The sequence below is a fragment of the Pectinophora gossypiella genome, chromosome 1, assembly GCF_024362695.1.
Source record: "Pectinophora gossypiella chromosome 1, ilPecGoss1.1, whole genome shotgun sequence".
NCBI classification, from domain to species: domain Eukaryota; kingdom Metazoa; phylum Arthropoda; class Insecta; order Lepidoptera; family Gelechiidae; genus Pectinophora; species Pectinophora gossypiella.
Window position 1 is genome coordinate 12,561,289 of NC_065404.1, and position 24,450 is coordinate 12,585,738.

The 24,450-nt window shown below is 37.9% G+C and overlaps 1 protein-coding gene across 3 annotated transcripts in view; it reads left to right on the plus strand.

The window, feature by feature from the left end:
* The window catches only part of LOC126366887 (LIM domain transcription factor LMO4), a 168,394-nt gene that overhangs the window by 109,872 nt on the left and 34,072 nt on the right, over nt 1-24,450 (plus strand). For all 3 annotated transcript variants that reach the window (XM_050010323.1, XM_050010390.1, XM_050010263.1), the window contains exon 3: nt 24,292-24,450. In XM_050010323.1, the coding sequence (XP_049866280.1) occupies nt 24,292-24,450 (159 nt within the window). The remainder of the gene's footprint in view (nt 1-24,291) is intronic.

Here is a 24,450-nt window from a genome sequence, read left to right on the forward strand (position 1 = left end):
ATTTCGATTGCCAATATCTATGTATCACATACGATTGTGTTGATTTTTGGTAAGTAAATAAAGAAATTTTTGATGAAAATTAGATAAATCATAATCACAGACGTCAAATTGGTCAAGTAAGTCGGAAGAAAATCGGCAATCTAAGAGCTATTATGGCGTGAGCTGCAAAAACCACGAGAGTTAGACAAATGTAATGTACGATGAAAACGTTTCTTATAAACAGTTGTAAAAAAAAGTCCGCAATAGCGTATGTTAATTTTTTATGTGAAGGCCATTATTGTCAAAATAACATGACAAAAAACATGTTATTATATTTCCAATGCGAGTTATGTAGTAACTAATTTATTCTTTTAAAAATAAATACTTTTCTCTTCAGGCATGTAAAGTGGATAAACTTCTTTTTACACTACGTAATTGGGACAGATATTTCAAAAATTACGATGAAAAAGCGAATACGCGCTACTAAAATGCTTCGGTGTGGCCGGTTAGAGTGATGTGACGTCACGAACCTATTCGTGGCAACTCAGCGCCCGGTTGATGAGGTTGGTATTCCACCTCACAACTCACACGACAAGAAGAAGCGCCCGGTTCATATCAATTAATTGTAACTCCGGAATTATAAGTCGTATAACAAAAATAAATACATACAGACATAAACTGCCTATATACGTCCCACTGCTGGGCACGGCCTCCCCTCAATCAACCGGACGTGGTTTGGAGCATACTCCACCACGCTGCTCCACTGCGGGTTAGTGGAGGTGTTTTACGGCTAATAGCCGGGACCAACGGCTTAACGTGCCCTCCGAAGCACGGAATCATCTTACTTTTTCGGAAAATCAGGTGATTCAAGACTGAAAAGTCCTTACCAAACAAAGGACAGTCTCACAAAGTGATTTCGACAATGTCCCCATCGGGAATCGTACCCGGACCTCTGGATCGTGAGCGTAACGCTCTAACCACTACACCACGGAGGCTGTTACTTAAATAATAATCGTATAATAATGGTTGCTGGTACTTAAATAATAATTATTTTTGAGGTTCTTCATATACGGTCACGATTACTAACATGTATAACTTTGAAACCATGTCACATTAACTTTTTTGATAAATTAAACCGTAAGTCTCTTTAAATGTCACGTATGATAGTGCGACAGGGTTCTAAAGTGGGTGCATGATATTGCTCATGACTGTACATACCACACAGCATCCGACGTGGGTGCACCCGAAGTAATGTTAATTAATAACGTGTAACGCGCTAACGACGCCACCACGGCTGTATTATATAGACAGGAACTAATCATAGTTCGCAGAAAGCGGCTCTCTAATTAGTTGACCAATGCTAGACTTTACGAGGATATTGAATTGTAAAAATATTTTTAACATAACACACAGCAACGCGCCTGTATCGCAGAAGTGTAGTTAGTAGATATGTATGGTAGTAGTATGTATAAGTTTGGCTATACAAGCCACATGCGAGCACATATACGTCGGAGTTGAAGCAGTCGCCGTAGCCGAAATCGGCTGGATCACATCATCATCATCATAGTAGTAGTAGATTAGGTAAGTCCCGTGTAATACGATTAAGACACGACCTCATTGCCGTTAACAGGACACAAGTCCTGGAAACCACAATCAATTAACTTTAATCCAAACATGAATCCTTTTTTTTTTATTGACGTGACTTATTGTAGATTTGCCGCAGATGGCATTAACTATTTGGCCGGACAAATGGGGAGCGTTGAAGGCTCTCATCCGGTACAACGTTTAAGACAACAGGCCTGAGGGTGCCCAGTTGGGCGCGAACCTCGGCTCAGGGCGTCGTCTGAGAGGAAAAATATTTGAAAGAATTAATCGACCCTAGTGGGTCGATAGCGATAAGCGCTGAATGAGGGAAATCGTCGACCACGCCGGCGGGGTCGGTATCGGGGTCCTGAAATGTTTGGTGTCGCGAGCTGATTGGCTGCCTCTATGGCTAGAGTAATAGGGTCGTCGGGATCGTATATTGAAACATGAATCCGAATTCAGTAGTTAGGAACCCAAGCCGGCATTCGAAACCACGACACCACAATTTAAGTCAAAATATTTTTATTCACATACCTACATACAAATAGAGACACACAGAGTCACGTATACAGATACTTACGACGAGGAAATGAAGGCGGCCGTAAACGAACATTACGAAGACAAAGACAGCGAATATTTTTTGACCGGGTTAAAAGCGCTTTATAATAAATGTAAGAAGTGTGTTGAAGTAGAGGGAGATAACATAGAAAAATAAATGTTTTTATACACCTCTATCAATATTTTTAACACCTTAGGCTCATAATTTTTCAGCTGCTCCGCGTACATACAGAGTCCGACTCGCGCATTGAGAGTTCCGAGCAAGCTTTGATTTTGTCGTTGAAAAAGTATTGACTCCATACTTCGACGTAGGTGGCGATTAGTTTCCTAACTGAAAATAGGTTTGGACAGACAGACATACAGTCATGAGCAATATAATGTACTCACTTTAGGACTCTGTCGCACTAACATATTTGGCATTTAGTGAGACTTACAGTTCAATTTGTCAAAAAAGTTAATGTGCCATGGTACCAAAGTGTATACATATTAATGCTCGTGACCGTACATATAGACGGACAACAAAGTGATCCTATAAGGGTTACGTTTTTTAAAACATTACCACTGAGATTACTTACGTCTAGAGCGCACTTTCAAATTCACCCTGTCTGCCAAGGACGGCAATACAGCTATTTTAGGCAAGGCGCGCACTACGAGTTTTTCGCCGCGCGATAGAAAAAAGCAGCGGCATAATGTCGCACTGTAATTCTGTGCCAAACAGTTTTAAATTGTATTGCGCGCACTTGACGGCAGAGCCACCGCAGCGGCGCAGTATTACATTTTACATTATGCCGATGCTCTTTTCTGCCGCGCGTCGAAAACTCGTAGTGCGCGCCTGGCCTTAAGTAGCATTATCATTATCTAATACATTTTATTCAGATGATTATTACAGTGAACAACTGTTTGTAAGCGTCCTGAGATAGCTTAAATTAATTAATTAATTTAAACCGTAATCTTAGCTAAGATAAATTTTAGTTTGCCTGCAGGAATCGGCACCTTTGTTGAAATAAAAAGCGCCTTTTTCGTTACGTCTCTCTCACTCATGCATACTTATTAATTGATCTGTAACAACCTCCGTGGTTCAGTGGTTGAGCGTTGCGCTCACAATCCGGAGGCCCCGGGTTCGAATCCCGGTGGGAACATATCACAAAAATCACTTTGTGATCCCTAGTTTGGTTAGGACATTACAAGCTGATCACCTGATTGTCCAAAAAGTAAGATGATCCGTGCTTCGGAAGGCACGTTAAGCTGTTGGTCCCGGTTACTATTTACTGATGTAAGTAAGTAGTCGTTACATGAGCCATGTCAGGAGCCTTTGGCGGCTCAATAATAACCCTGACACTAGGGTTGGTGGGGTTGGTAATTCACCTCACAACCCACACGATAGAAGAAGATCTGTAACATACGTATATATTGTGGAAACCTCTAAATATTATCCTCGATGACAGACTTTAACGTAAACCGTAAACGTCCGGGTTTCCGTAACCGGAGTCACGTGGTCGTATTCAATTTGATTTGTAATTGCACTATCGCTAATTGGCACTAGTTACAATTGATGACTGTTTCCGGACGGGACGGGAGCTCGGATTGGATGACGAGCTTTCTGAAATACTGATTGGTGTTTCTTCAAAAGAATATTTCGGGAATTGTGTACTTACTTACTGCTATAGAGTCAGACGTCTTGAAATAACTGTGTACAGGTAAGTAAAATGTTTATTTTTCATAAAAAATACAGAAAATATTGGTACAATAAAAACCCCACAAAACCAATTCCTCGGTTTGTCTGTGGGAGTGGAGTTCGATTAATAAGATGTTAAAATAAAGATTTACTAAATTTATTTATATTGCTCTCCTGACGTTGGTCCTTCTCTTACTTTTTTAAGAGTCAAATGTCTTAATTAAGTTAGGTGAATATCTACATACATGCATATACTCACGCCTATTTCCCACCGGGGTAAGTAGAGACTACCCCGAGGGTGGTAGATGAGTATCTGCTTATTAAGATAGCGACATAATTGGATGAAGAAACTCAAAACGAAGAAACTCGACAGCTTCATAATTTGTGTCACGCCAGAAATCGGTAACTGGAGTCACGTGATGAATGCTCTATCAGTAATTGGCAATTTTGAAATTGATGACATCCGCTCTGTGAGGGATTCGGAAAGGATATGATGTCCAGCTATTACGAGGTTAGACCTATCCATATATAATCATCATCGTGTTCTATCCTGCTCATTCTGTTGTCCTTACCTCGTGTGAAGTAACTGAGAGCACCAATTTATTTTATGAAGAACTTTCCAGGCTACTTTCCCCAAAAATAATATAGGTGGCGCTGCCTAGATTTAACGTCATAATTGCCTATTTTCTCATTACTTAGATAGATAATTCAAAAATACAGTGTAATGGCAGAACCATATATAAAAATAAATGTTGCTTGATATTTGAACCACATTATGTATAGAATTATGTTCTTACTACCTATACTGCTTCTCTTTAATTTGATCAGTATCATAATCAGTATCATGGCTTTTTGCGAGAAGATTTGTTAATGATTTACTGTTTTGTTTTTTTTTTACATTATTATTTTAATATTTTTTTTTGTGTGATAGTTTACCTTTTAATTTTGAAATTGTAATATTTTATTTTTCATTGTTTTTCATGTTCATAGTCTTATTTTTCTTTTTGTTTCTTTTTTCATTCATTGTTTATTTTGTGTTATATTAGTTTTTATATTGTCTTTTTTTCTCGTCATACAGCGCATTGGATTACACTGTAATGTTGTATGTACCTTTATAAATAAATAAATAATAAATAAATAATGAGTGGAAGATGTAATTGTGCCTGTGTGTAATAAAAAGAGTCATCATTTATATCCAAAAACAAAGATAAAAGATGCATATTATTAAGTCTGTTATCCATGAAATTAGAAGATTAAGAAAAGGAAAATCTTTACAGCGCCATCTATATTGTTTTTGTGGAACATAGTCTGGAAAGTCCCTCAATGAGAGTTCGTAACTCTTAATATGTTGGAAGAATAGTCTGAATTAATAATATTATGATAGTTGAAATTGTACAAAAATGATTCTACGTTGCAATTTCACTGAGAAAATTACTACATAGCATACAATTCAAACGAAAACTAGAGTACCGATTCATTCAATAGGCACATACTAGATTAACTATTAATAAAATTGTTCGACATTTTAACGTTCATAGGCCGATGCGTCCGTCAACAGAACGGACCAATTTTTATTTCTATTCTATTATTAAAACGTTTAATTTAGGGTAACAGTTTTACACACAAAACGCAATCTGCCGAACGGAGCGAATAGGAAACCTATTCGGACCTATTCGAAATTGATATGGGTGGAGCGCGCTGCCTCGTAAACGATGCAAGCGCACTCCCATACGACGTAATACCCCCCCACGCCGAGCGCCAATCTTTACCCCTATCCCAATGTCATAAAGCTCAGATTAAAAAACTCTCACACGTGTTAGATAGACGGATGAATTTTGTTAATAAATAAACGCAGTGCCCGCCGCTCGGGCAGCCCGTCAAAAAATAGTAAAAAACACCTCCGGGTGAAAATTCGGCGCAAGTATGACAGCGAGCTGGTGTGACGTACACAAATCATTATTCGTTAGCTATCGTTGTGAAAGGAATTTTTAATAATGTTTACTAGCGGAGATTCAGTCAATGCTGGACGCGGCTTCCACTTGTCATATCACGTATCTGACGGAAGATATTGCTGCGATACCTCAAATATTTATTGGCAGTTGTTAAATCCGGTTTTTGTGCATTCCCTTTGTACTTTGATTGGACGTCGTGCTCACTAGCTTTGCTTGTCGCTGCACGTGTTTGGTTTGAAACGGCAAAACATTTCAAATTAGTAGCGCATTAATTAAAATAATGTGGAGCCAATTAGCGAGTGCTTAGGATGACGATCAAATCGTATCAATTAAGGGGGAGTGCTTGGCAAACTGTAGTGCGGAGTTAGCTAGTTACAGGTCGCGTTCTGATCTTAATTAGCCTCATGTGTTAACCTCGGTATAAGTGAAACGCGTTCCTGCACTCCACGCTATTAATAACAGGCGTATACTAGTGCTGATATGTAAATTTATGCTTAACTTATTTAGGGAGGATTAATTACGAGCCAAAGCGAACATAATTCGCCTATAATTTGCTTAATTTGTCACATACGTCTTTATCGAACTATTTTCCGCGAAGTTACCAAGTCATTAAATTAAATTGATGTATTTGAAATAGATTTGGTCGTACATACCTATTGATTTTATGAATATTTTACAATGTTTACGACTGTAATATAAATACATAATACTTACTAATGTGATTAAAATCAACATTTTTTTGGGTTTTATATTTACGACAAAATTTTGTAAGTATTATGTTTATTAAAAACAAATCTTATGTCTACTGTACCTAGTACGTACTACGTCCATTTATGGACGATTTAAAATTCAAATAACACATATTTTTTTTTTTTAATTAGCGTAATCAAATCTTTATCACTTGATTAAGTTGACATGGGAATCGTACGCAACTGAAGCATTCTACGCTGTCACGTAGTTCGCTAGTTTAGACACGGTCTCCTGGTTAACAGCCCATGAAAGGATGATAATATGACCCATAAACAGTTTCCGCAATAATAACGAGAAGCGGCCGCAAGCCACTGCCGGTCACCAGACGTAGCTATTTCCAAACTTTCTAATACCTAGTTCATCAACAAATTCATTATGTCGTAAAAGAGCGTGCGCGAGACCGAAATATCGCGGGGCTCGTAAAACCGCTCGTAAAGACGTTTGTTTACTAATTCGAGTGGGGCAGGTGGGGCAGACCAGGGGATGCTGGTGTGCTAGCGTTGCCGCTAATAATAATAGTGGCACTAGATATAGAACAACCGAAGACCGAAACTCGGGTGATAGTGTAAAGTCAGGTCGTTAATAAGTACGGGCGAAGTCGCGGGCCTCCAAATTGCCTCCTCCGCAGGTCGCAACTTTTAATGAGGCGAAATTCCCCGTCGTCGGACTGGATTCGCGTTGCTGTCGACGCCAACGTCGCCTTAACGCAACCTGTTCGTTAGCGCAAAAACGGTCCGCTAACGCGCGATTAGAATACACCCCCGTCGGCGCACAGTCGGAGCGCAACTTTATTTTTCATCGATAGCTTCATACAGACACGTACGACTGCTGACGTCTGATTTTCCATTCGGTGGTGCTATGAATATGGTTTGGCTTCATCGGGGTTACAGTTTCATCGGGACACTTTCAAATAGAGGTTTTCAAAAATACAAAATTGTGGGATTCGTACATTATTTCATTACTTACGTACATACCTATAACTTTCTACTTATTTTTTTATAAAAATAATCTGTTTTATCTATTAGTTCGATTTTTTTTTTATTTAAATTATATTCAATCCATCAGATTCGTAAATATTATTTTGTCCTCAATCTCAAACCAGTTCAAGTACTTACCTGAAATCCAGTCCAGTTAAAAACCCAAAACACTATCAAAATATCACACAATTAAACGAATTAGAAGTATCAAGCACAAATTCCGTTACCTAAAGCGAATTTAAAATACAACGAAAAAAAGTAGAGAAAGTGAAAGGATCTCGGTGTGCCCAAGGCTAACTCCCGAAAAGATGGCCCTCATTTGTGGCGGGGCCTCTGTTGTTGTCACATTAGCGAATATCTGCTGCAAGTTCGATACGTTAATGATGTGGGCTGGATGTCTATTAGGAGGAAAAAACCTCCCTTTTGTGGCGCGCCGTCCGTCCGCCGCCTGCGCCGCTCCGGTAACTGGCTGATTTGTATCGGATATAGATAAATTATACACTGAATTAGCCAATTTGTGTTCTTACTTTCAATTAGTGTTCTTTTTGATGGGCTCTAAATTAATAGGTATATAATTAATGGTTAAAATTAATTATCAAGGTAATTGACTTCCTGTAGACTCTACATTTTACGTATAAATAGTCGATCTGGTAAATACCTAGTAGTAAATAATTTTATAAACATATAATTTTGTGGTCTGAAGGTACTATAATGGGTATTTCAAAATAACATTGACGATAATTACACCATTCTAAACAATTGAAGGTCAGGATTGTTATTTTTATCTCCGCAACACCTCTAACTTAACGCAATAAGGTCCACTGAAGTTTGTATCAAACCAAGTAAGCGAGAATACTGAGTTTATGTTTATTCATAAACCCACCGATTGTTTCGCTATAATCTACAACAAAATCTACTTAACGACAAGAAGCTCATTTTTCAACTTCATAAATTATCGGCCGATATCTGGGGCTATTTCCCTCTGTTACCTACAGTAATGAGGTTGTAAACAACACTGTCTAATTAAACTCCTTAATCGCGAAACTCAAACGGTAACCGCTTTTAAAACAAAACCTCGCAATTTTCAGAGCGGCCACCGCGTAAATAGCCTTCGTTATATCGGAGCGGCGATCGCGGCTCATTACCTTCGCCCCCGCTCCCTAATTAGGCACCCTTCCTTCCGCGCCCGGCACCCCTCCCACCGCCGCGATTGTTTTCTAATAATTGCTTTATTTCCGAACACGTTAAGTTTCTAATATCCTTGTATTTCACGAAATGCAACGCCATGCTCCAGTGAGGCACTAAAATGTTCACATTTAGCCTTTATTAATACTTAGAAATAGTTATTGCGCAAGCCTTTGAACTTATTAAAAGTTTGTCTAAGCCGTTTAGAAGAACTGTATGGGTTAAGTGTGGAAAAATGTTCTGCGAAAATAAACATACGAAAGTTGTTATTATTGGACGGGTTTATTTACTTAAAAGGAATGAACTATTCGTTTTCTAAGAAATAGCTTAGCGTTTTGCTATACTTTAAACAGGACTGAAAAAGCTCTAGGTATATTTTGTCGCTATTAATAATATTTCTACCTAAAATACTTCCAAATGCCTATTTTTTTTTAATCCAACAGCAGGTTTTTGTGCGACAGATTTAAAAATAATAAGCACCTACAAATTCCGTTACCATTCCTAAAACACATTTCACAGAGCTAAAACTAAAATCGATTCAAAAATCTCGATTTAACAGCGTCCCAATTAATCGATTCTCCGCGGAAGAAATTCAAATTGGCTCTCATTTCCCGTGGCGATGGCCGCGAGAGGGCGCACGCACGAAACACCTGTGCTCTGCTTCCGGCCCGTCCAATTACTGCCCCTTTTACCCTAAATAAAGCACATACAACGATTCACTCAGGACACACTGACGAAGAGATTCATCAGAAAATATTACACATGTATGTACGTGACTACATGTACTTTTTAATGGCTGGAAAAGATGATCGCTGATACTCAGAAGTGGAGTTCCAAGACGAGATACTTAATTTGGAAGACGAACTTTTCTAAACTCAGTAGGTACGTATTTATCCACTAGGTAACTCTTAGTGGGATAGGGAGGTCTATACCCAGCAGTAGGACATATTTAATGCTGTTTACGGCGTGCGTGTATGAAGCCATTGATGAATGTGGAGGAAGCAAGAGAAGTGTGTCAGGATCGAAGCAAATGTAATTCTATAGTCTCTGCTTACCCCGGTGGGAAATAGGCGTGAGTTTGTGTATGTATGTATGTATGTTATATTATTTATTGAAAATAAATCACATTTTTTGGTAGGCAATGTTACAGGTTATCCATAAAAGAACTTGTAGATGGTTTTGATACTTTATCAAAGATCGTGACCGTATTGTAATGGGGGATAGACTGATTCCTGTTACTATAGACCTAGGGAAGATCATAGGATACTTTTTACCCCTCCCAGGGATGAAAAGGAAATGAAAAAAAGTGCCGAAGCCCACGCGAACGATGTTGAAGCGAAAGTATTCATATTCTTTGAAGTATTATTATCAAAGTAGTGCGTAGTGTAGTGTGTGTGTGTGTGTACGTGCGTGTGTGTAGCAGTGTTATTGTTTCTTTTATTATTATTTATTAGTGATTTTCTTCAAAGAATATTAATTTATATTTCTCGCTACCTTGCTTTATGTAACATAACAATAGAGTCTATATTGTACAAGATAATTATGTCATTAGTAGTATGATGACAATGGCTTGTTAATTAAATAACGAAGAGTATTTTCGCCACGTGTAGTAATTTCATATCTTGAATGTAAGTATGTACTTATATGTTTTTATTTAGTTCCAAATAGGGTTTGTAGAAAAAAATATAGAATATTGTTCGCGGTTTCTCATCGCTTCTTTGTCATCTAAAAGGATAAACTATAAATATACAAATTTTCAACCAGTTAGGTACTTTTTACTAAACGTCAAAACACATTTACCACGGAATTTGTATGAATAAGCACACTGTGACGTCATAGAAAAATGTGATAAAATGTCGGACTTATTATTACGTTTTTCTTGATTAAAATTCATAAATGTATAAGTTAAATAGAAAAGGAAAATGTTTTTCGTTTGGAAAATGTCTTTATTTAGTAATCAAAATTTCATAATTTATCTTGATCCTAGTATACAACCTACCTGTGGAACTGTCACACAAATTATTATCATTCTCGTTATTATAAATTACTATAACGCACGTGGTTATTAGGATTCGAGCCCAGCTAATGACAATAGACCCCTTTCACATACTACTGGCGAGGAGGTTTAATATACTCCTCTGCCAACCCTTTCGGGGATACACGCGTTATGCTATCTTATGTGTTGATTATAATCATCAACATTAATTAAAGAGCCACGCTCTTGTCAGTGTAGCATTCTCCATTCTTGTCTATCAACGGCCAATTCTTTCACTTCCCTATAAGACACGACGTTCATCTTCTCTTTAATCCATGTAAGCTCTTCTTGGTCTTCCCTTTCCTCTTTCCTTGTAGCTTCCCTTCTATGATGTTTTTTAATAAATTAGTCGTATCTTATTAAATGTGATGATTATAGACTATCGATATGAGCGGTGGGCTGATATACTGTCATACGGCTTAATATCAAGTGTTGCACAATTTTATATCTTGGTGACTTGGGGCTCTGCCCACTACGATAGCGATTATGAGCGTAAGTTGTGTCTGTCTGTCTCACAATGTCAAAATACCATCTTCATAAGGCTAGTAAGCAAGTAAATATGAAATGAATTGAATGGTACAAATGTGGTTACCAGTCTTAGAAATGTATCGGAATTAGTAGATGCAAGTAGTTGTACTGGAAGAAGACTGCCACAGTGAGATCGCAGGTTCAAATCCCAGCACGGGCCTTAACCAATAATTTTCGAATTTATGTTTGGATCATTAAAGGTCAGGCAGTCGCCTCAAACGTTGGTCAAAAAAACACCAACCTGTCACATCTTCAAGTTAGGTCAGCAGAACCCGTGAAAACGGGATAGCGATAGGGACTACGGCGCATATCCATACTAACGTCATGAACAACGATGAGTGATGGAGTGCAAACGTACGGTGGCTCGTTTACTTTAAACCATCCATCTCCGCCATTCTAAACGAGCCATTCGCCAATCAACTTGCACGTAACGCACATCTCAAAATTACTTAATTGAAACCTGATATATACATAGTTACATAACACACGCCCGAAATTCTTGTTTGCACAGAACCATTAAGATAACTTGCAATAGTTGCAACTTGATATTAGACTTCTACGATAAACTGTATATTGACCAGTAGGGCTAGCATGGCTTTACATAACTACAGTAGATAGTGATGTTAACTAATTTATTTTCCGAACTTAGTAGACATCTCGTTTGCACGCATCTCCCTGACGTAAGTTATTTTACAGCGCCTCTAGCGGTCACTTAAGGAACCAAAATTCAGCACTTGATTTTACGTCACTACTGTAGTTAACGTACTAAGTAGAGTTACTAGTTCATACCGCAGCTGAATTCATGTTTGGATTACGTATACAAAATATATCTCGTGCAGCATGTAGGAAAACATCAACAAATGTGTTTCAGTGGTATGTGACCTAACCTGTATTGGACTGGGTTTCCCTTCGCGGGTTAGAAGGTCAGACAGACAATCACTTCTGTAAAAAACCGGATCAGTCAAATCTTCAGGTTAGGTAAGCGGAACCCACACGGGATAGCGTTAGGGAAATGATGATGAAAAGCAGTCGCAGGCATTTTAACATTTAGAAACATCACTGAAAGCTGATACTGTTTAGACATACTTACTTATGTATACTTTTTAGTCGTCAAAGGGGTTATTTGGGCGTGCAACTTGACTAATGTCCCGCGCGACCTGATAAGATCTGCGGCGAGTCGCATCGGCACCTATTTATTTATTTATTTAATCATCCTGAGCGACGGACAATGTGCCATTGTATACCCTGATTTATTGTCCTCCTCACATCTATAATGGACTCGATCGATTCTTGTACCGACAGATAAGGCGTGTGCAAAGGAAATTAATTGCTCATTATTTTCTTTAAACATTTGTACAACAAATCCTCTCTGAATACTTGTTTTATAGCTTAAATATTTCATTTTGAAGCTCCATTAGAATTAGCTAATAATCAGTGCAGTGGCGGATTTACAAATTTGCCGCCAGTAGGCTATTCAAATTTTGCCGCCCCTACTGACCTCTGAAATTCGATACTAATTATAGTCGAGTGCACAGCGCTACCAAAAACACGGCGCAAAGTTAGCAAAATATGTTCGGTTGAAGCCCGTACAGACGTAAGAATGTTCAGTATACTGTGCATTACTAAAATGTTATAACTCTTGTTACTTGTTTCTTTGTGTACCTATATATTGTCTATTATTTTACTTCTGTAAGACAAAAAAGAAATTTGGGCCAAATTTGCCGCCCCCTAAAATCTGCCGCCCTAGGCTTCAGCCTACTCAGCCTACTGGTAAATCCGCCACTGAATCAGTGTCAATCAGGCCGGTTTTTGAAGTGTTAGTTTTTCTACAGTCACGACGCTAATCGAGTTTATGTTGGGATAATAAAAATCACAGAAATAACAGGAAATGATAATAATCAATTAATTAGAATATAGTGTTATCTTAATTCTAAGATCCCTATAAGTATTTATAAAAAATATTTTCCATAAATAACACGTTAATAAGTCGTCAAAACCACCATACGCTACCACGTTAACTAGCATATTCGCCTACGTTTTGCATTTAAATTAAAACTATTTTGTGTATTAGCATAGAAATGGGTTCGATGGCTAATCGCTGCGGTGTCAAAAATGTTTAATTAAAAAGATTGATGCTTACCGGTAGAGCTGCGCTCCAGAAGTACAGTAGAGTTGCAAACTTATCTAATTAGTTAGGGGCAGGGCGCCCCGCGGGTAGGGGCACGGGCGCCCCGAGGCAGGTCGCCCCCCCGCCCGGCGGGGTACAGGCGGGGGCAATTAGCGGTGATAGTCGATTAGCTCATCGTGCGAGTGCGGCTTTTGACAAATGTTTCCACTAATAAATTATTATTTATTCGTGTTACAGGTAATTGGACTAATTAATACGGTTGTAATTCCAGCCGACATATTTTATTTCGCCCATTGTTATACTGGAGTCCTTTACATGATATAAGCTTTACTAACGGCAATTTAATGACAATAAATATTATTAATTAATTATATTACGTTGATATATTAAATTATATTAATAATAATAAAGGACAATAATTATTAGAAATGTTTATAAAATATACTAATTGCATTATGGCAGTTCTCTTCGAAAATGAACCGTGAAATCTAATATTAATTGAATAGTGTTTAGTTGGTTGTAGGCTACTTCAAAAGATTGATTAGTGAAAGTTTAGTAATAAATTTAGGAGCCGTAATGCCGACATAATTAATTCTTAGGACAAGTTAATTGATATTGACATAAACGTTAATTAGAAAACTTGAGCTTTCTGGGCCGCTTTAAGTGTTTTAATCATAATGAATGCATATAGACAAAATATAACTGTAGCTGGATTGAAGCGTTTATAATTTTAAATCCAGTCAAATACACCTGTACGTCAGGGTGGACAGAACACTGTAGAAAACTTGCAGCAACACTTTGTATTGGATTCGTAAGATAGATTTGGTGGACAACAACAGGTTACCTGTTGATGGATTCCCCACTGACCTATGTGGCGCGAATACGTGCGAAGGATGTGTGTCAAACCCATAATCAGCGTTGATGATAGAGTTGGTTTTATATAAATCGTCGCTGACGTCACTAACTGACGAACCTATCTGAAATTTTTGGCGAATGTGATTTGCGCCTTTTGCATTTCCAATAAAACAGCAGCAGAATATTGCAGTTACGTCAGATTGTAAAGTCAGCCACGAAATGTTTAGAGGAAAAAGTATACAACTAATGGCCCTATCTCGCTAGGAGCCTATGGTAGCGCTGGTGGCGTGAAATTATTCGGGATTCGATTGCCAGAAACAAATTGGTTACGCAGCCAGGTTAGGTACCTTTTACAACTGCATTCATTTTGTTGGCGGCGCCACCATGGTGTCCTATAGGGCTAACATGCGCAGCGTGATAAATTTTTGTCACGGTCATTTTATCGATTCTGACGATATAATTATGCCGTTTTGTCGATTGGTGCTAATATGTGAATCCAAATAAATCAAAATACGATAAAGCCGTTCTGTCAAAATACTTGTCGACTCTTAGTGTTACCAAGTAACTGTATCAAAAAGCTGTAGGATACCTCAAAATGATGCAATTATCAGCCTTCACACTGTTTGGCTACCTAGCCTGCGCGCGAAGTTTGTGTCATTAACTCATTAAGCAAAATAAATGTGAACCAATCGATAATTTTGCCGTATACTTACGTACTATGCAATTTAAAAGCATGAAATGCTTATAGGTACGGAAGGTACCAAATACTGAATAATAATGCAATTAAGTATCTTACACGAAATCCCGCGTCTAGTGTAGCAAAGGGCTTCCCTAGACTGTGTCGCGCGAAGCATGTGTCATTAGCAAATTCTTGGCTTGTCCTCACCGCGCTAACGAGTTCCCGCTAACGACCTGCTAACTTGATACACCGCCTCGCATGCATTGTGATTATGTCATTATGACGTTTATTAACTACGTCACGCCGGGAAATTCGGCTGGTGTTGGTGTAAGCTTTGAAAAGTGTGCGCGGAGTTATGTGGATGATACAGGTTTCTTGGTTTGCCTCAACCGTGTGTATATCAAAAGAAATTATTATGTACTTAATATAAAAGTTGAAAGTAAGTCTTTATCTATATTTGAATTTACATTGTGAAGAGTTCTTATTATGTTATATGCAAATGATATGAAGCCTGAAAACCGTAATGTTTAGCAATGTAAAATCAACTGAATCTGCTAGTAACAATCTATACTTATCCCTAAAAAGCTTCTACAGTTAACAGTTCAATTACGGCGCACCTAGATTCAAAAACAACTATCCTAGAGCTAGCTCGTATTCAAATTTGACGTAGTAAAACAACAGCGCCGGGTAAGTTCCATAAACTCGTTTCGAACTCCGCTCTACACACTCTATCGGCGATTTTTAATTAAGTCCCTAGCAAACGAGCAAAGTAACACCATCAATTCATTATCCTAAACTCTGGCTCGATTGTTCCTCGCTACTTACGCAAACTTTCATTTTAATCAAGCGTTTAATTAAAAATTATCCGAGAAAAACAAAATAAGCCCGTTAGGGCGGTCTGAAACTAATTAAGGCGCATGCGATGAGTCCGTGAGCCCGTGAGTCCGTGAGCCGGTGAGTCTGTGAGCCCGCGAGGCCGGGAGCCGGTGAGGCTGAGGCCGCGAGCGTGAGGTGAGCGTCCTTTAATTAAACGCCTTGTTCTACTCCACTGGCCACCGCGCCCGCGCCCGCGCCGCTTAGCGAAACTATTACACGCCGGCGTTGAAAAAGTAACGAGTGTCCGAACCGCGCCGACACTCTGACATAGTTCGACACTGTTCCCTGTTATCTTAAGCACACCACGCGACTAAGCTATAAATGTTCTGCTGTGTACATCTCAGTTTTCGCACAACTAGCCTAATAAAATACAAGACGAAATACTTTTAAAAGCATAGTGTACAATGAGAACGTACCTGAGTGAGTTTATTTTATGTATAAATAGTAAAATAGGTCCTTAGGACACATTGGCGTAAAATAAAATACTACGCTGTCAATTTTATCTTTAAAGAAATATCACAACTTCGCGTCACAGCACAATTTAAAATGGCGATATCATTTTCATTAGCTGTTATTAAAAATGACGCGATGGTTTCGCTTATTACTGCGACAGGCTGCTAATAACGACAAATTAGAGGAGGAAGTAAAATATTATTATCTCGGCTTTCGTAGGATTGCCGAAGCAACAAGTTAGATATCCCGGCCCGGACGCATCTCGCCGATATTGAGAGCCATTCGTCTCCGGGACCGATCGCCGTCCACCCCCCACCCCACGTCCTACTACTTATTACTTCTCACAGCAATTTTCATATTATATAAAAGCTCCTATCCTTCTGATATTAGTTTGGTAAGTTTTAAAAGGATTTTCGCACGAACGCAAGCAAGTTTAATACCGTTAAGTAGTCTTCCTCATCTAACAAAAGGATAGAACTGGAAAATTCTCAGGTGAAACTTTAAATACACGGGTTAGGATTATAACAATCACTTGTTAGAGTTAAGCCTTTCCTGGAAAAGTTTGTGTCCCGTCAGCATACAGTTAGATGCGGTACACATACCGACAGACAGACAAAACTCACCACTGTAATAGGCTAATAGCTGGTGGGGTGGGCAGAGTAACAAGACACGTAAGCCACATCACAGAATATAGCACTTTTGTTATTGTGACACTGTCGAAAATTACATTGAGAGACTGTCTTTTGTTTGGTTAGGACATTACAGGCTGATTCACCTGATTGTACAAAAAAGTAAGACGATTCCGTGCGTCGAAAGGCACTTTAAGCCCGCAATGGAGCAGCGTGGTTGGAGTATGCATCATAACCCCTCTCGCTGATTCAGGCGAGGCCTGTGCCCAGCGTTAGGACCCGAAGCCTGTGCCCATTTTATTATACATATGGACTTACTGTTTACGTTATGTTCGTCCTCAGTATTATATGAACGGTAATAACATAACGATGTAAAGATGTACGGAAATTGTATAATGATGTACCTTAAAGGGGAATGTGTTTATAAATTTTAAAGAGCCTTTGCTCACACAGTATGTTCCTTGAGGATTTTGGAAGATAGAGGCGCCCCTCTTACCTCAGGGCGGTGCCTTGTGCTCTAATGATCTCGTCGAGAGGTTTTAAATTATGTTCCTTATACAACAATCCGAAGTCGACACGTTCGCAGCGGGCGCGTCAAGACGCTCCCTTAATGAATAAAATAACGTGTCAAGATACAGTCTTCATCTTAAATTAATGAGGATTCACGACGTATTCAATTTTACACGTAACGAAGGCAAATAAAGTTCGACGAGGCACACCCCGGCGAGACAGCCCCAACTTTCCCATTTTATTAAACTCGCTAAACAAACATTCGTTAATTAATATGTCGACATGAAAGGATACCTTAAACTTGTCCCGCTGGACCCGATTACATATTCTTAATGGACATGTTACATTGCAACCCGAAAAGTATAAAACTAACTGCTTTATCAGCAAACCCTTTGGAGTTCAGAAATTTGAAAGGACAGGGGACGAATAAGCGAAACAAGTTCACGTGAATCTCGTATATAAAATTAATGAATTCGACGTATTGAAATGTGTTTCAATCTCAAATGGAAAGTGGTGTTGGCAGAATTTCCTCTATTCATTTCGGAATATCCGAATTGTTGGCGTAGGAAGCATTTTTTGCCGGTGTTGGTGCAAACTCCCGCGAGCGTCCAACACAAATAGATTCGTACATGTTTGTCTTGGCTCCGTTTAATTAATTTTACCTTCATACGCCGATACTGTTTGTCGGCGTTCCTTAATTGAAAACGCTCTTACCGGAGTAAATGAAACGAAATCCTATTTGCTCCGAGTGATTGAAGCGAATTTATCTTTTAAGACTTTCAAAATTTATCTTAAACCCATCCCTCGGTCTTGGATATCCCGAAGACGCGCAGGTAATTAAATTTTGATTGGTTGCGGATTGTTATTGCTTGTATTTATTAATGTTCCACTGTAAATAATGGCGGTTCGTCTGCATCGCTAATAGCCGACGCTATAATGGCTCATTAAGCATTAAATAATGGTTATTAAACTATTGAAATGCAAGGACAATTAGACAGCTGTATGTAATGAGATTTCGAAAAGGTGTGGGTGGAGTAAAATATAGTTTTTAGTACAATTCAATTTAAAAAATCGATTAAGTTGTTGTTCCTATGAATTAAATAGTCTGTCTTAATGTTCCTGTGGAATGGGAACCAGAAACCGTTACTACATCTGTGTTCATTATATTATCAAAAGTGCAAGTTTTTTCAACGACTTGTGTGGCCCTTCCTTAGTAGGCAATACGAGCAAATTTATGTATGTACATAATAATACTTGAACACACTGTGTTAAAATGTGTGTGGATTGATTATTTCACCACTCGCAGACTGTATTAAAAGAAACGCTGATTGTTTTGCCACTTCGTATATAATTCGGTTTTAGTAGATAATTACAAAGGTTACAAACACGTCCGACAATAAGAAAAGTTCGATGAATACAAAATTAATTTTAAAATAGTAAAGAATTAATAAAAAAAAATACAATACAATACAATACAATACAATACAAATACACTTTATTGCACCAAACTAAAAATAAATAATTACAAAAAGTCTCTTAATTAAGTACATGGCAAATGGCGGCCTTATCGCTTAAAGCGATTTCTTCCAGGCAACCATAAGGTGAGGTAAAATGTAAAAAAAAAAATAATTGAAAGATTGCGGGTACAAACTATAAGTACAACTTATTACCAATAAAGTACAATTTCACCAACAAAATACATGCAAATAAATATATATAACATACTTACAAATATAATATATACCTAACCTATATACATAACCTAACATATATACCTACTTATATAAATAGTACACACAAAATAATAATTTATGAGTAACCACACTGACGTTCATAATAATAACGAAGAAGATTCTGAAAAATATGCAAGGATTTGGCTTGTCTAATAGAGGGTGGCAGAGAATTCCACAGTCTCACAGCGTACACGGAAAAAGATTTGGTGTAAAAATTCGTAGAGTGAACCGGACAATCGAGAATCATCTGCGTGTTGGACCTGGGTTGGCGACCATGCACTGAGGTACGCAACTGAAACCTTTCTTTTAGATAGTGAGGAGCCGTAGGATGATTAAGAACCTTATAGAGCATACACAGAATATGCGTGTTACGCCTCAATCGAATTGGTAGCCATTTCAATTTAGCACGATATTCAGACACATGGTCATATTTTCGTAAACCATAAATAAAACGCAAACACACATTCTGCATACGCTCCAATTTATTTAATAAATCCTCCGAAAGGTCCAGATAACAGACGTCCCCATAGTCTATAATTGGTAACAACAGAGCTTGAGCAAGCGTGACTTTTGTTGCAGTTGGTAAGAAGTTACGTAAACGATTAAGTGATCTCAGTGAGGCAAAGATCTTCCTACATACCTCACCAACCTGTCGAGACCAAGAGAAATTTTGATCAAAATAAATTCCAAGATTTTTCACTGTGGCACAATATGGTATAACACAGTTATTGTATACCACGGAAGGCAAAGAAGACGAGTCAATCTTAGCTAACTGCCGGGTACCCCCCATAATAATAGCCTGCGATTTGCTAGGGTTAACATTAAGTCCATAAGCGGCAGACCATGATGAAATTTTTGCCAAGTCGGAATTCATCAAGCTTATAGCCTGCGAGAAGTCGCTAGTGGGTACCCTGGTGTACAGTTGTAAATCATCCGCATAAAGATGAAAGGAAGAGGAAAGTGAAGAAGTTATGGAATTTATGAAAACGGAGAAAAGAAGAGGAGAAAGAACACCGCCCTGGGGCACACCAGCAGTAACGTCACACCAATCGGAAAATCTATCATCAACACGAACGCGCTGACGACGATCAGACAGATAACTACGGAACCATTCGACCACAGGGTAGCCCACATTTACCGTCCTCAGCAAAGCAAGGAGAATATCAAAATCGACGGTATTGAAAGCATTGCTGAAGTCTAGTAAGGTAAGCAGTGTAATCTCCTGGTTTTCCATACCATATCTGATATCGTCCGTGACTTTTATGAGTGCCGTAACAGTGCTGTGCCCTGGGCGGAAACCCGACTGAAAAGGGTTTAACAGGATATTACTAGAGAAAAAACAAGAAAGTTGATGGTGCACTAAACGTTCTAAAACTTTTGAAAGGAAAGGCAGGATAGAAATAGGTCTATAGTGAGAGTAGGACGACGGGTTACTAGTTTTAGGATACCTTTAATAAGGGTAATACCTTTTTTTAAAAGATTTTTTATGTTGCAATTGTCAACACACTGTCTACAAGTTTATTAACAGCATAACTGTAGGTATGTTTATGTATGCGTGCAAAGAAATGCATGTTCTCACTTATATTTGGTCGCTTTATTTCACGTATAGATATGTTAAATTAAAAGCCGGTTATTATTGATCGTTATCGCAATTATAAACATAACTGTCAGTTTTGAGAATCGTAAACCTTATCTTATCGGGTAGAAAGGTTCACGCATATCATTCAATTGAATTGCTGTTTATGTTTGTTTAATCTAAAAGCTTTTTAAGGTCGATTCACACTTTAATGTTGTAATAAATAACTACAAAATAAACATTAAGTTTTATTAAATTTTCACTCCGCAGAGAAGACATAAATATTGCTGTAACGTGAGGAATAAATCTTTCAAGGAACTTGTAACCTGCAGTGAGATTTCAACCCGTATTAGATTTCAACTCAAATTGTATCGCCGCACACGATATATTATAGGTGCCAGGGTAATTGGACATATATTTTTGTATCAATACAGTATTTTTATCAATACCTAGGAAACTACCAACTTGTATTTTTTTAATCGTATCGTCAAGACTTCCGTGCGTAGAGTAGTGTTACGGTAAACGATTAGAAATGATCGTAACAAACAAACATACATACAAAACTCACGTTTGTAATCCTTAAAGGGGTGGCAGAGCCACGAACAGTGAGTTGGGTTAAAAAGGCCACATGAAAACGATTCATCTAAAAAGCAATATTGCTATTTGACATTTCTTAACATTGCGCACCTACTTTTGTATTCGCAAATGTGAAAGTGTAATATAGCGTTAATAATATAAATTAATTACTTCTATGTGGCCTGTTTAACCTTCTAGTAGACTAACAATCATTTTTTTTATACGAACTCCTAAGAATGATGTTATAGACCGTATAGCCCATAATGTTAGACAATATCGTCAAGAATTTTTCGATATTTTCACTCGCTGCCTCCTTTCTGAGCCCCAAGTTAGAGCTATAATAACCCATAGATAAAAGACATTCCTGTCTCAAAATCCCGTCACGTGTTGTGAAAACCTAATAGACATAGAATCTCCAAGGTCTGTGACAGCACCTACCTCACGAATGTACTGATTTATGTCCTGTCGGTATCGCCATGTCGTTACTTGCCTTTATTAACCATTTATCAACGTTTTACGAGCAATAATAGTAATCGCTGCATGCCGGCGGATTAAAACACGCCATTTAAGAACTAGTAAAAGTTGTAATTGTCTAACAAGCAACTTCGCAAGGATTTATAATAGTTTAACAGCGAACGGGTAACGCAAGTTGCCTGATTTTTGCCACAATTAGGAGAAATTATACTTATTGTGCCGCGCAGTGGAATCTATTACAAATATTAAGTATGTACGTACTGCGTTATGTTTTCTTAACCTGGGTATATACAGTTTAAAAAAGTTTGCATTATTAGTTTACTCTTTATTTGTGGTTGACTCTCTCTGGGATAAAAAAGGAATATCTAATAAACGTTACTGCTATTTATACTCAAAGGAGATTCATCACATCGGATTTCGGCCCAGAAGTCAAAGTGCCGGCCAAAAAATAATTTTGCTATATTCCGTTAGATCTTATCCATCTGAGCATTTATTACTATGGCACCAAAGCTGTAGGGTCAATATCTTCGGTTTTATTCGAATTAAAAAAACTGTATTTTTCATACATTTTTGGTCAAAATGTAAAGTGCCGGCCAAGTAACAATAATGATATATATACTTAGAACTTATCCGTCTGAGAATTTTTTACTATGGCACCAAAGCTGTAGGGTCAATATCTTCGGTTTTATTGGAATTAAAAAAAAACATGAATTTTCATACATTTTTGGTGAAAATGTGAAGTGCCGGCCAAGAAACATTATTGGTATACTCCGTTATAACTTATCCGTTTGACCATTTATTATTAGGGCACCAAACGTCTATGACCATTATTTTGACTTTTGTTGGACTTTACGTTATAGTTTCTGTGTGAAAAGTGCCGGTTAGCAAAAAACACATGTCAAAGCTATCGAGAAGATACCTGTAAACATTATTCACTATGACAAAAACGTGTATGACCATTAGTTTGGCTTTTGTTGGATTTAAAAAAATCTTGATTTTTGATTCATTTTGTAAAAAATAAAACATAACAGGCGCGTTATTTAAATGGAATTAAACGTCTATGACCACTATTTTGAACTTAATTCGATTTTTCAAAAATCTGGTGTTTTCATAGATACCTGCACTTTGGCGAAAAAAACTTTTATCTGGTGATAATGGAACTATACTGATAAAGGCGTAATATAGTCGTCTTTTTGACACATTTTTGTAAATTAAAAATAGGTTTGCGTTTACGCTTTAGAAGCTACTTTTTTTTAAGAAAAGTGTGTATACAAGGAAAATACAGTGGGGTGATAGAGGTACTACGTTATTGGCCGAGTAGCACCAGGACATTGTGATCGGCATACATGCAAAGTACAACTGCCCGACTCCTGTCTTCCCTAACAGCTACTTCAGACGTCATACCAAAATACGAGTTTCGACACTAGATGGCAAGCCTATCTTTGCAGAGTGGCAACCATCTACGGTCATAATAATTCAAACTAAACTTAGGCCGTAACGTTGAGTGGAATGCAAAAACTACAGCCAACATCATATCTAAGATTAGATAGTATTAATATTGAAGTTCACCCAACAACACACAAAACAAAAACTTAAAGTATTTATCTGACTAATAACTAATCATTGGGAAAGCTCTGCTTGTTGTCATTGTTAAAATGTATAAAAATAATAAAGATTTTTAAAAAGTCCAGTAAAAGCCAAAGTCAAAATAATGGTCAAAAATGTTTTGCGCCAGATTATTAAATGTTCAAAGTTGTATTAAAGGTCCTTTGTAATCCGCCGTATCGCAATTTTTGCCCAAAGCACTTTATTTTTAAACAAAATAAATAAGAAATCAAGATTTGTAAAATAAAATAAAATCCAAACTAATGATCGTACACGTTTGGTGCTATAGAAAAAAATGTTAATACGCATCTACTCGATACTCTCTACATGGTATTTTTGCTGGTCGGCACTTTTCACATTTGAGCTAAAACGTAAATTCCAATAAAAGTCAAAATAATGGTCATATATGTTTGGTGTCATATTAAAAAATATTGAGAAGCAACTATTAGACGGATTCGACGTATTCTTTTCGATTGCCGGCATTTTAACATATTAACCAAAACGGAAAGTCTAATAAACGTCAAAATAATGGTCATAGAAGTTTGGCGCCATACTAATAAATGTTCTAACGGTCCTTTGTAATACGCCTGTGTCCCCTTTTTCCAAACGGACATAATATTTTTTTTACAAAATGTATGAAAAAATCGTGATTTTTAAAATCCAATTAAAGCCAAACTAATGGTCATACACGTTTGGTGTCATAGTAAAAAATGATCAGAGCAATCTACTCGAAAGGTTCGACACATTTTTTTTCTCTGGCCGGCACTTTCAAATTTGGGCCGGCCAAAGTATGGAGAGCCGATGATCTCCTTAGGCAAATGAAACAAATTATCTTTTTGGGCTAACTGATTCCACTACTGACCAAAGGCATTGCCTTCCTTTCACTTTTCCCGGTCCTGTACGAACTTTGAACAATTCTACGTTGAAAAGGAAGTACAATATTTTTAATAAATCAATTTCTACAATTGTTGCAGAATGTTCGGGTCGGGCGGCGCGTGCGCGGCGTGCGGACAGGCGATACCGGCGAGTGAGTTCGTGATGCGGACCAGCGCGCCGCAGCAGCCGCTACACGTGTTCCATATAAAGTGCTTCGCTTGCTCCAAGTGCGGCTCACACCTTATGCAGGGAGATAG